The sequence below is a fragment of the Gymnogyps californianus genome, chromosome 1 (genome assembly GCF_018139145.2).
Source record: "Gymnogyps californianus isolate 813 chromosome 1, ASM1813914v2, whole genome shotgun sequence".
Classification (NCBI taxonomy): domain Eukaryota; kingdom Metazoa; phylum Chordata; class Aves; order Accipitriformes; family Cathartidae; genus Gymnogyps; species Gymnogyps californianus.
This window is the reverse complement of record NC_059471.1, coordinates 126,732,939-126,746,311: the sequence shown is the minus strand read 5'-3', so window position 1 is coordinate 126,746,311 and position 13,373 is coordinate 126,732,939. Positions and strand designations below refer to the sequence as shown.

The following is a 13,373-nucleotide window of genomic DNA, read 5'->3' as shown; positions in this document are numbered from 1 at the left end:
TGCTGTCTTTCAGACTGCGCTCTTGCCCGGCTGACTTGTACTGTGGGGTGACTTTGGTGCATCTTAAAACCATTGCCACTTTCCGTACAGCTGCGTTGGTTGGTAAGATGCACCTTTCAGATGCACACAGGAGGTGAAATCTTGCATTCTTCTCTTGGCTCAGATTCAGTGAAAAACAGAACAGGCCAAGCAAGACTTTAAGCAAAGCTCTGCCTATATATGAGCAGAAAAAAGACCTCTGGCTTGAAGTTACATTAACTAATAACTAATTGGCTTGAAGCAGCATTCATGAAGGAAGTATGAAAATCATACACCGTCCACAAAAGATACTGTTCTCCACAATTACTGTAGAGGTCTGATTTTCAGTCATCTCTTTCTTTCTCTTTGCAGCAGCATCCCCATGGCGCTCTTCACAAGAACCAGCAGTCATCCTAACACCACCGACCCCATTCCCTGTGGGGCAGACAACACTACAGAGCCTGACCTGCCACACTCACATGCCTACTATGCCCTCTGCTACTGCATTTTGATTTTGGCCATCATCTTTGGGAACGTGCTGGTCTGCATAGCCGTGCTGAGGGAACGCACCTTGCAAACCACAACAAACTACCTTGTGGTGAGCCTGGCGGTAGCGGACTTGCTGGTGGCTACTTTGGTGATGCCGTGGGTAGTGTACCTGGAGGTGAGTACGTCTTAGGAAAGATTAGCAGAATTCAATGACAATATGAGTTCACCAGCATTAGTGCATGCTCTCAGGATAGGACAGCTCTGGTACAGATAAAGTCCATTCACATTTTAACCCCCCAGCTAGCTCTGGAGCACTTGTGGGGTGGGTGGCAGCCCACAATGTCACACAGGTGGCCCTCGTAGGCTGGACACATGCTGGACAAATGCACCACAGTCCCACCCGTCAGCAGATACCCTGAGCCTTGCTTTTCCTGGCAGAGCACAACCTCTTTGAGCTTGAATGGCATCTGGGCTACAGCTAGCAACGTAGATTGTGGGTTCTGATGTGCTAATACCGCTTTCATCTGAGCATCCTTGAAGCTGACTCCATCAGCCAGAAGGGTTGCCAGTGAGCACCATGATGATTCAGGAATGGCGGGGGAGGCAGTAGGGTGGAAATACCTTATAGGAACTCATCTTAGAGGCCAGATCAATCCTTGCTCCTGCTGGCCAGAAAACAAGCGAGGGCAGTCAAATCTTGTCTCCTGCGGAGTTTAAAAGAGCCTTAACGTCCATGACGTTAGGTCAGCTCCAAGCAACATTGCCCAAGCAGGCTGACAAAGAGATGAAGCTGAAGAACATGCTCCAAAATCTCTTTAAGTAAGTCATGTGAGCATTTTCACAATAACTTCAAAGGACTCGTCAAGCCCTTGTGGTCTTATTCTCCATTTCCCTGATCTTTGCACATTGGTTGGTGTAAAAATGTACTGGCATGACCATGCACAGTGTGGACAACACCATCAGATACAGGGCAGCAAAGATGGAAACCAAATTGCCCCACGCTGTGGCAAAATCCTCAATTACTGAAGCCACTCCTGGCGCAAGTATTTTTACTAAAGTAAATACACGAAGGTATGCTACAGCTGACATTTTTATCTATTCTCTTCAGCATTTTTACACTAATTCACAAAAATTGGTAGGTCTAGAAAAATTGGAGTGAGCATCTATCAGCCATAAGCTTTCAGCTGAGCACTGGTACCCTGTTCTCTTGCTAACAGAGACAGAATAAGCCTCTGAGCCATGATCTCGCTGAAGCCTCATGCTCTTTCTGTAAGGGGCAAGCCGAGATCAGGCTGAAGGGTAGGGTAAATATTCTGTTGGCAGCTGCCCACCTTTGGCTGACCTTTTTCCTGCAAAACACAGCAGAAGCAGAGAGGGATTTTGACTTGTGCATACAGGCTGCGCAGTGCATGAACAGAAAGTAGGACAAGACAGGACGCCACCAGCAAATGCCAGACCCACTGTGCAGGTACAAGGGGATTTGATCAAGTAGCAGGGGACTGGCAGTGGCCTACAGCCCTCCTCTGCCACCGGAGTATGTTGAAGAGGCAACACAGCTCTAAGCTTTGGCACCCAGCCTAGGCATTTCCCTTGTGTTAATCCAAGCCACTCTCCCAAACTGTGCCCACTGCAGTCGCAGCAAGGCTACAGTTAAGAGAAATTAAGGGTTTGCTCTGTGTATAAGCATTATTAATAAGGGCACTGATGGTTAATTATTTAGGTATAGCATCACCATGGAGTGAAAGAACAAAGACAGCACCATGATACTGCGTGTGTGATCATGTTCCTAATGAAGTCAGTAGCAACATTTAGATTAATCTGTGTGGAGCGGTCCTGGAGCTGGCCTGCAGGATATGTACAGTTCAGTTGTGTTACATCAAATGATTAAAAAGCAAGGAATAAGGGGGGGGGGGGGGGGGAAGCCATCCCAGCAAGACAGAATTAGACTCTGCAATTTGATTGCAACTAAAAAATATTATTAAAAGTCAAATTTTGTTTCAGACTGGAATAGTCCATCACCTCAAACGTATTCCAATCTTTAATGAAATCACAATATGCTTTGCATTAGAAAAGACTTAGCACTCACTCTCGCTGTGGACAGAGTGGGACTGAGGCACATCTGTGAAGCAGCCTCTGCCCCCACGCAGTACCATGGTCATGATTTGTGAGCACAACAGTAGGTCCGTTCCCTAGTTGTGTTTGTAGACCCACTCAAGATTCATTTCCATCTGTGGAGCTTGGATAATCAAAGTAGCTGATCCAAGAGTCACCCAAACAACAGGGAGAGGAACTCACATACATCCCAAACCCAATCTACCACTCCCAGCATTGCACAGTATCTCCTTGAGAACCAGGCTGTAGGACTCCAGCAAGACTAAGATTTAAAAAACAGTCCAAAAAGTCGCAACGTCGTTTAGATAGTTGCTGCTGTTTATGGATCAGCAATGCTACCAGTGAAGCAGAAATGGCATCATGCTTCAGTACACTATGGGCCTGGAAATTGCCAAGAAATCATTCAGTCCCCAAAACCATGTACAATACCTATTCATCTACTGAACATTTGCCAAACCAGACATCTGAAACCTGGCCATTACTTATGGAGAAGCTAAAGGTGGATGAATACCTCAGATTTAAATGTCACTTGTGAACTTTGTGCATTACGCTCAATTTTTAGAGCCATCTGTGGCCTGGACCTTCTCCACGAAATTTGTCATTTTATCAATCATGCAGACCAGAATTGTCTCTTTCTGAGAAGTCTCTTGGGAAGGCCGTGACAAAGCAACAATAGGAATATTTTGTAACCTCAAAATCCTCATCTCCACCTAATGAAGTTTCTGGCACAAAAATGCTATTCAGCACTGTGTCTAGCAATCTTCTGGGGTCAACGGGTAGGTCTAATATACCAGTACTCCTACCCCAGTTCTTTACTGACCTCTGATGCTGTGGCGGGCGCGACTGCTGAAGCTCACCAAGGTTTCTAAGACAGTGGCATTAAGGTATCCTGCCCACTGGAGTTTGATGGCATTAAATACCATCATGCCTTATAGTCATTGTATAAATGGAGGAGGACATGTAGCAGCATGGCCTGGAGCATCCTTCTCAGTCTTCTCACAACATCCAGTTCTACCTCCAAAGGGAAAACAGCTTCAGAAGACGATTGTCACTGAGGTCCAGTCTGCAGCTCTGTTCAGAGCGTGCGAGAGTAACGCTGTCTCCTCTTCTGTGCCTCTCACGCTGGAGCAGCAAGACCTACAGCTGCTCTTTGAGCTCAAGGAGCTCACCAGACTACCGTCCAAGGGAAGACAGACAACTGAGTTGTTAGTTACTGCAGCTCAGCAGTTTACCACTTGTCAGCAGGCCTGACCGCATGCATGCTCTTAGTTACTCCCACTGTGCAAAAACATAAGCAGCCATTTCACAGCTGCAGGGAGCTAACAGCACCCCCAAGAAGAACGCTCTCTTAAACACAGAACGCTTAAGTGAGAGTGCTTAGATGCACCGCTGTTTACATGCCTGTCATCACCTGATGCAACTTCGTGTTCATACTTTCCCATCCATGTACTCCTCAATACAGCATCATCATACATACCTGATTTACAGAGATTCTTTTGTTTATTTTTAAGGATTCAGGAGAGTGATGGATTTGCTTAAGTTTATGAATGCACAATGACTTTTTTTTTCTTTTTTTTTTTTTTTTTTAAACTGGAAGACTTCCTATAGGGTTGGAAAGTTAAAAATAATAATACCACAATTTTGTGGATAAAGCAGACTGGTCATCAAGAAAGATGAGGTGAGAATCTGACCTGAATAGTCTATAGGGAGCTTTAGCATTGTCTTTGACAGAGCCAGATTTCATCCTGGACTCTATTCCCACTTCTGCTGCGCACGCGCTGAGTGGTAATGAGAGATTGTATCAGCTCATCTCTCTGTGGTTTGCTCTCATCAGCTGTAAGAGAATAATATTTGACCATCCATCTCACCCAGGCAGTTGTGAGGATTCATTCAATTAATACCTGTGATGTGCTTTGAGATTCCTGGACAAAAGGCACCAGAGGAATAAAGAACAGGTATCCTGCCAGCACATGGAAACCAGAAATGCACACTAGCAAGTTCTAGCTGCTGTAGCAAAGGTGAGCGGAACAGAGCAATAAAAGGAAGAGCAGAAATAGAATTTCAAAAATTATGAACGAGGCCTATAATAAAAAGGCTCTTCTTCATTGTTAAATTCTGGAATAAATTCTGGGTTCGCATACCCCACAGGTAAATATTAACTACTTCACCGACTTCAGCAGAGCTACTCCCCATTTTAGAAGTTGTGGCTGGTGGAAGTGAGGCTGGGTTTTAAGCCCAAATGTTTTGATCTGTCAAGCATCCTCTTAATACAAGCTATAGCTTAGTACGCAGGTGGTGTGATCTGAATGCATCATCCTGAGAGGGTTCACTTCAGAGCCATTCCCACCACCACCTTCTTCAGTTTTAATGGTTCACATTCTTGGGCTTAGCGTTTGAATGTGCTCAGGACCTTGGAAACTCGCTCAGTTAAGTGCTTGCACATCTGCTGGGCTAGCGGCAGCTGGCTTTCATGCGAACACCTGGCACCAGCTCCTGATGAAATATTCTTCAGACTCCACAGATCACACAGACATTGCATTTTGCCTCAGACTACAGAAACACCCTTTACTGGGTCCCACTGCAAAGGCTTCCAGCATTTATAATTTTTTTTTATATTTTGAGGTGGTCAAGCAGCTCTCAAAATCTGCAACTGAAGCAAAAACAATGTGGGGTTTCTTTGAAAACTGAACCTACATATTAAGGTCCCTAATTTCAGAGGGACAACCTTCAGTTTGCATGTCTTGTAGCCCACCTAATTGTGCAGAAAAGCTCTAAGGCTTTGGTTTCGTTTTTTTTTTCCTTTGCTTGCTTTTTTTAAAAGAAAACAAAGGAGCGCCACAAGTATCAGAGAACTGAAGATGAAAGCACAGTTCCCTACTGCATTTTGCAAGCCAATTCCCATTTGTCTCCCCTGCATTCACTCAGAGTCAGGGGGTCTAATGGAAGACTGCCTCGTTCAGTACCTGACTTCTGACACGTAGCAGCTGGGTCCAGCAGAGAACACCCTAAAGACACAGCTCACCTCAGCGAGTTTCTGTGCCCATGTGCCAGAATGCTGGCACAATCAAAACCATTTAAATTTCTCAGGAATATTTCTTAAACAACTCTGAAAACAACTCACACAGAGTGAATTCTTTATTTATACAAGTGCTTCTCTCTGCAGGGAACCGCGTCCTTCCTAGGCATCGACACTTGCTGCAGGGTTGACCCACTGCCTTAGAAGCCAAGCTTACTTGTGGCAGTCTCTCCAGCCTGATCTGGGATGGGTATTTTTGAGTGGGTCTTGAAAACCTCCAAGGATGGAGCCTGCACAGACTCACCAAGCAACCGGCTCCACTGCCTCACTGTCCTCATGGTCAGAAAGTTTACCTTCATAACCAGTTTGCACCTTTCTTCTTTCAACTTCTGCCTGTTGCCTCTTGTCCTCCCACCGCGCACTGCTGTGAAAAACCCGGCTCCATCTTCTTAGTAACCTGGCTCCAACTTTCTTAATAACCTCCCACTGGGCACTAGGGGACTGCTGTTAGGCCCCCCCCCCCCCCCCCCCCCCCCCCCCCCCCCCCCCCGCGGCAAAGCCACCTCTTCTCCAGGCTGAACAAGCCCTGTTCCCTTAGCTGCTCCTCACAGGAAAAGTTCTCCAGCCCCCAGGGACTGTCTTTGTGGCCCTCCACTGGACTCGCCCCCGTTTATCAATGTTTTTCCTGTACTGGGGCCCCAAAACCAGATGCGGTACTCCAGATGCAGTCTAAATGTAAGCAGAGAAACCAGGAACTAGTGCCAGTTCCTGAGAGCTTCCCAGGATCCAGCTGAGCCAGCAGGATCTACGGGGTTGAAGGCTAAAATCCAGGCTCTGTCCAAGCAAGGACTTTCCTCCCTCTTTCTCTCCTACCCCACCTTCTCCAGCCAGCGCAGCATTAGATTTGTTTGCTGTACTCATCCAGCGGGCTTATCTGTTGGAGGGCAGGCTGCCTCCTTGTTCATCTCCTACAAGGAGCGGGTGCTGAGGCAGACCACCTCGCTCGGAGGCAGGCTATCATCCCAGCCCCGAGGAGAGCAGTGCCACATGGTGCTTGGAGCATATTGTTGTCAACCAAAAAGGTCATTGTCAAGAACTTGATGGCTGGGCCAAAAAATGCGTTTCTCCATCACAAAGATTGGCCACAGCTAAGCTTTCACGATTACACACTTCAGATGATTAAAAATTCAAACCAAGCAGAACAAAAGCTCGACATGGTAGCAAACCAAAACCCTTTATCAGAATAGCTTGTGAGTCCTCACTCAGATCTAATAATCAAAATCTGTAATTGAGATAAGAATCCAAATAAGGTGTTAGAGAAGCCTGGGTCTCAGGTCTCTGTTTCATACATAAATGCATAAAATTTGCAGCACTTTTCCAGCTCACTGCCTGCAAGAGAACTCCAGCAGCTAAGCTGAGAAACACTTTCAGCCCGTAGATTTTCTCAGATAATCCTTAATCAAAGGATATATACAGTGATACCAAATTTAAATCAATTTATCTTGTTAGCTCTTAAGGGAAGGGACAGCTGCTATCTATTTCTTCACCCTGCCTCCCTCTGTAAGAGTAACTAAAGGACTGAAATCAAGGTGTGGCTCCTTCTCCATGACCTACCACTGTGTTATCTTGCACACAACATAGGTGCCTCAGTTTCCCTCTGCACATCACAGTGGACATGGACTCATCTAGCTGTTGAGATACTTGGAGGAGAGCACCTCCTTATACATAACTTAGCAGGACTCAGTGCAGAACAAGGCTGACAGTTTTCTGGTTGCTGGTGCAGGTGACCGGAGGAGTCTGGACTTTCAGCCGCATCTGTTGTGATATCTTCGTCACCATGGATGTAATGATGTGCACAGCCAGCATTTTAAACCTCTGTGCTATCAGCATTGACAGGTGAGAGCCAACAGCATCCAGGGGGATAGTCTGGAGGTGGGGGTCGGCCCCGTACCCCAGCGTGGCAGGGACAAGGAAGTGGGGTTTGCACAGGCAGCATCGGTGTCTTCAGGAACACCAACCTCCCTGCAAGTCTATCACTGCCATTACTGCTATTAATATGGCTCTGCCCACTACGTGCTGGAAGATGTCTGCACTTAAGGGCAGAGAGGCACAAGCAATAAAACATCACCAGTAGGCAGTCAACCACATCCTCATGCTTTTTGAAGGCAGGAACCAGAATTGGTCATCTAATTCCCATGGAGTCTCAAAGAGGGTTTCTCCTTCTGGAGACCTCACTCCTGAAGTTTTAATAAACAGAATCCTGCCATATACATAGGGAGGGGTGAAGATTATTGCTGTGTAATCTTCAGCCTTGCCCTGTTTTTCTGCATCTTAAAACTGAGCCTATTTTAAGCAATGCTGAGGGCTGGCAGCCAAGACCTCGGCACACGTGGTGCTGTTGGGACCGAGGAGTGGGAGAAGGAAAAACCACTGCATGCTGTACCTTTGTAGTATGTGGTTCAAGGGTAATCGTACGCAGTACCTCTCAATGCTGGGTTGGTCCAGTGATCCTCCATGGGAATCTTTATCCCCGTTTCATTTTGGCTCTGTCTGCAAGGAGCAGCCCCCAGGCTATCCTAAAGACGCAACTCCTGTGCCTTCCAAGTCCTAGCCTTGCTGAGCTGCATCCCCTGAGGCACCCCGGCAGCCAAAGGCCCCGGAGACCTGCCCGTGGGCAATCCTCTGGCTGTCAGCGAGGCCAACACCAGAGCTGAGGCACAGAGTATAGCAGGCTGTGATTGCTCCAGAGACTGCTCTTTCCCAGCAGTGCACATATAACCTTAGGGGCTTGAGGGATGGGGGTTTCCTGGGGTTTCTAGATCCATCTGGTATCCCAAATCTTGTAGCTTCACCATGCCAGCAGTTCTGCAGAGCGTTTCTCTGCAGTGCTGCCAACTAACTCTGATTTCCTCTGTTCCTCCCCCCAACACCCCGCTTACCATTTCTACAAATTGCTGATCCCATCATCTGATCTTCTCTCCTTTCCTCTTCCATTTCTTACCACGTTCACCATCATGTTTCCTACATGGCTTTCATTTCTCCTTTTAAAATCTGGTCCTTTTCCTCCCTCCATTCTTACCTCTCCTCTTCTGGAACTGGTTTGGTCCGCAGATACACTGCAGTGGTGAAACCAGTTCAGTACCAGTACAGCACTGGGCAGAGCTCCTGCAGGAGGGTCTCTCTCATGATCGTGATAGTCTGGATGCTGGCATTCGCAGTGTCGTGCCCTCTCCTCTTCGGCTTCAATACTACAGGTAGGTGACATCCCAAACAATAGCACGCAGGGAGGGGTTGGAAATGGAGCTGCCCTGTGTATGGCCAGGTCATTTAACATGGGTCCTGCAGACTTTCCAAGTTACAGGAAATTTTAGGGAACTGGAAAGCACACTATGAAGGGTGAGAAAAATCTCCAGTGCTGGAGAGCAGACGTGCTCTTGTCTATAAACTTGCCATTTGCTCAGACAGACACTGACTGTTGCTCTGAGGACAGATCTGCCTGCTTTACTGCCAAATCAATGCCCATCAAAGTGTCCAGGTCTACAGATCCCCCCAATCAATCACTCTGCGCGCACAGAGCAAATCTCCAGACGTGCAGCACGTCCAGCACACACACACATCAGACTTGCTGCATCTTGCCGATATCAACAGGTCCAGACACACAGTTTTAAATCTGATACAGGACACATTTCTAAACAGCAAGGATTGCATATTGGCACTGCTTGTGAGAAACCTCCTTCCCATCCAACTGGCTGTCTGCTTCCTCACTTAATCCCTTGAGGAGAGCAAACAATTTAGCCTCCTCCTTGGAAGCAGGTTGGTCTTTCTCCTTCCCCTCACCTAGGGCAGCCCATTCTCCCTGGAGGCAGAGGGGCAGGGGAGCCTTCCTCCCCCCTGAGCCACAGGCAGAAGTCTTCTGCTCCCCATCCATCCTCTATGCAGTGCTTGAGGCGAGAAGGGGACAGGGGGTGGGAAGTGCTGCTGTCCCACACTGCCTTGTCCAGACAGATGGGGATGAAGGCACACCTCTGCATCTAGACAGCTCAGAGGCTGCCAGAGGAATAGGAGAAAGGACGAAAGGAGAAGGGATCCTCTGAGAAAGGATGGGAATAGACATGAGAAAAGAGGGCAGAGCTGTTGGCCAGAAAAGCAGGCAGATGCATGCTGGGTCATGCTAGATGGTCCTAGGTAGAGTCCATTTTAAGCATCAGTTATGTGAGTGGGTAGGCCACAGTATAATTTGCAACAACAGAGATGATAGATAGGAGATACTTGCACTACTTAGACTGCCTTTGTCACCTGGCCACCTTTTGACTTGCTTTGCCAACGCACCAGAGCCTCCTTGTACTACATCGAAGCAGCTCAGCCGCTCCTCTCTCTCTCTTCTCCTCCCCAGGGGATCCCAGTGTCTGTTCCATATCCAACCCTAGTTTCATCATCTACTCCTCTTTGGTGTCCTTCTACCTCCCCTTCATGGTGACCCTGCTGCTCTATGTCCGGATTTACCTCGTGCTAAGACAAAGACAAAAGAAGCGAACCCTCACCCGGCAGGGCAGCCACAGCGCCAGCACCAAACCGTGTTATGCACACAAAGTAAGACCCACATGAACGCAGTAGGAGCTGTCAAAAAGGACAGGGCATGCATCACCTTTTCTCCTCAAAGGGTCAAAGCACAGAACGGAAAACATAAAGAAGGGACATGGCACGTTTTCATCGCATCCCTCACTCATACACCATGATATTTGAGATGCAGACACTCCAGTTTAAATCCTTTTCAGCCCTCTAGAAAGAGGATACTCCCTGTGTATCTCTGCCCTCTAGAACCAGGCAACAAGAGCACAGCCTACTTTTGTATTTCTTCAGAGCAGGGCTTTCTCAGCCATGCAGAAGTCTGGCTAATTTTTTCATTTATTGTCTTCTGATTTTAACGTCTTCATTTATTGATTTTTGCTCTATGAAGCTTCATTCTCAGGGCTTCATAGGCTTTAACCTAGATAATTTAAAAAAAAATCCTCTTCATCTGACAGACTTAAGAGGTCAAAATGCTCATGGTGCATGGAGCATTTGTTCCACTGACCTTTCTAGATGAAATATCTGCAACCATGGGAACTAGCACAATGGTTTGAAAGTGATTGCCTGATCACGCATATCCGCTTGTTTTACCCATTTTCTCACAGTGAAGCTACATTAAAAAAGGGTGGGGATGTTGAGGGGAGCAGGGCCAACACAAAAATAGAAGTGAAAGGTTAGCAGAGCAGGTGTTTCAGCTCTTCTTGTTCTCATGCTTCTCCTTGGTGGGATGGAGGCAGAGAGTTGTCCGGTGCTGGTTCACCCCTCTGATAAGCCAAGGTCAGTCCAGAGGATATGGTGCAAACCCAAGAAGCAAGTGGGGCTAAGGATGACTCCTACAACTTTCCTCGTCATCCTTTGACCCAATGAACGGTGGTTTGGATGGTTCCCAGTTCCTCTGTGGCATCCTCTTTTGCAGGTACACATGGAGAGAAAAGCTTTGCCAAACAGATGCCAAGGCACCTTTTCCCCCTGTCTCCCACTCAAATGCTCGGGCCAGGAGTTGTCTACCAATAGGAAGTTGCTGACTGTCTTCAGCCTGCAGCGGTACCGCAGCTTCTGCCATGAGGCATCCCTCACCAAGACGCCAGGGACTACGCAACACAGCAGGCTGGAAGAGAGGAGGAAGAGTACGAAGCCAGGACTGGAGGTACGGAGGCTCAGCGATGGCAAAACCGTCAGCTCTTTGAAGCTAGCGCACCAGCAGCCCCGGCTGATCCAGCTTCGGGAGAGGAAGGCTACACAGATGCTAGCTATTGTCCTGGGTGAGTGAGAGCCAGTCTGTCTAGCGGGGTGCAAGGGGTGATGGTTTGGGACTTGCAAGAGCAAGGAATCTCCTAATACAGTATTGAGATTAAAAAAATGCAAGCCAGGCCCAGACTTCAGCTGTCACTGCTCCACAAACTCAGGAGAGACAACAGTGGGACATTTAGGGATCTAGGGTAATGCTCTCAAATGTTGAGAGCCAAGTATGTTAGTGTTTTATTTGCTATGTTTTGTTCCTTTTGTTTTAAATCAATGGCCAACAAGCCCTGCTAGAGGGAGCAACAGCCAATACCTTTGCTTTCCCTTTTCCTTTATTTTATTATTATTACTATAAAGCTGGAACAATCCTAAGTTTCCATACATGCAGCAGCTCTTAGGTCCAATTACAGAAGGGGAAACTGAGGGAAGGAGCAGCAGAAGAACCAGGTCATAGAGCTGGATAGAGAAGCCGGGAGACTGGTGCCCCAGTCACCTGCCACAGTCACCAAATGCACTGCTTCCCCTCATTAACTCAGCAGTAGCAGGGAAATAATGCAGCCCTTGTCATAACTGATTACAGCAGCTAAGGCAGCAGTCTTTCCCTCTAAGTTGTGGCCACTTGCTTTTGTCTGTCACCAGGCCACTTCTGAAGCCCCATCCATCCATTCACATAGCTGGTCCCAAGGAGCCTGAGCTCTTGTCAAGTCCCTCTGTATCACGAATAAACGTCACCTTCAGCATTTACCAAAAGCAGACAAGTGCATGGACATAGTGAGAGGATGGAGGGAGAGGGCACAGGTGCAGGCCCCTTTCCAAGTAGTTGCTTCTCTGATGTCACGGATTGTTTTCTCCCTCTCTCTAAACCCAGGGGCATTCATAGTCTGCTGGTTGCCCTTCTTCTTGATTCACATCCTCAATGCCCACTGCCCATCCTGCCACGTGCCCCCAGGGCTTTACAGTGCCAGCACCTGGCTTGGCTACGTGAACAGCGCCCTTAACCCCATCATCTACACAACCTTCAACACCGACTTCCGCAAAGCCTTCCTCAAGATCCTCTGCTGCTGACCGCGGGGCCAGCACCGGGCTGCACGGGCTGTGGTTTGCAGCAGACTCCTGGGCTGGGGCCAAGGCGCGGGGCCCTTGCCTCCCTCTGCTTTACACGCTGTGGGGAGTGATGCACTCCCCTCGGCTGTAAGCGGTGGTGGTCGTCGTGACGTGGTCATTGCCGACAGCCAGGCACCCTCTGCACCAGAGTGAAGAGCAGGAACGCGCCCCACCTGCACGGCTGGCTTCCCACACTGAGCCTCAACGCTCCTGCTTGAGAGAGTACAAGGCTTCCCACTTCTGGGGAGGGAGGGGAAGAAGACATAGAGGCAAACCAGTGAGTCCCTCAGCGTTGGGCAAAGCAGCACTGAGAGGCAGACCTGAGAGTGCAGTGGAAGATCAGCCACCGCAGCGCACCGCTCCTGGGAGCTGCCAGGCTTGCAGAGCACATGGGACCCAAGTGGACAGCATCTCTCATCTCCCCCACCTACATGCTGGGAACGCATTTGCCCTCCCACTGCTGGAGCCTCAGCCCGCAGAAGGCACCCAGCTCACACGCAGCAGTCCTAATTAGAGGGCAGAACATGACCTCTTTGATAAGGATCCTGATCCCTTCAATCAGGAGCCAAGAGCAAAAATTTGGCAAGGAAACTTAGAAACGGAGCACTGATGGAGAAATGACAACATCCCTGTTGTCTCCATCAAAAGGTTTGCCCATAAAACTGGGTCAGTCTCAGTGCTTGAGAAAATTGCCCCAGTTGCAAATGAAATGTTCCCCTGTGCTGCCAGCTTGTATTTTATTGCTCCTTGCAAGGTAGAGAGGTGGCTACCATCCCTCTAGTAGGTCAGATCACATGAGAAGTGCAACTCTATCACAGTGTCC

General features: G+C 48.2%; 1 protein-coding gene across 1 annotated transcript; it reads left to right on the top strand.

Moving 5' to 3' along the window:
- The first annotated feature begins 400 nt into the window (after positions 1-400).
- DRD3 (dopamine receptor D3) lies at positions 401-12,511 on the top strand. The gene is made up of 6 exons (XM_050895722.1): positions 401-682; positions 7,419-7,531; positions 8,747-8,889; positions 10,029-10,225; positions 11,121-11,466; positions 12,315-12,511. Exons 1-6 carry the CDS (start codon positions 401-403, stop codon positions 12,509-12,511), a joined length of 1,278 nt encoding a protein of 425 aa, XP_050751679.1.
- Positions 12,512-13,373: the final 862 nt, after the last annotated feature.

Coding starts and splice junctions, on each gene's coding strand:
- DRD3 (XM_050895722.1), top strand. CDS start 401: ATGGCGCTCTTCACAAGAACCAGCAGTCATCCTAACACCACCGACCCC. Junction 683..7,418: donor CGTGGGTAGTGTACCTGGAG/GTGAGTACGTCT, acceptor TTGCTGGTGCAG/GTGACCGGAGGAGTCTGGAC. Junction 8,890..10,028: donor CTTCGGCTTCAATACTACAG/GTAGGTGACATC, acceptor TCTCCTCCCCAG/GGGATCCCAGTGTCTGTTCC.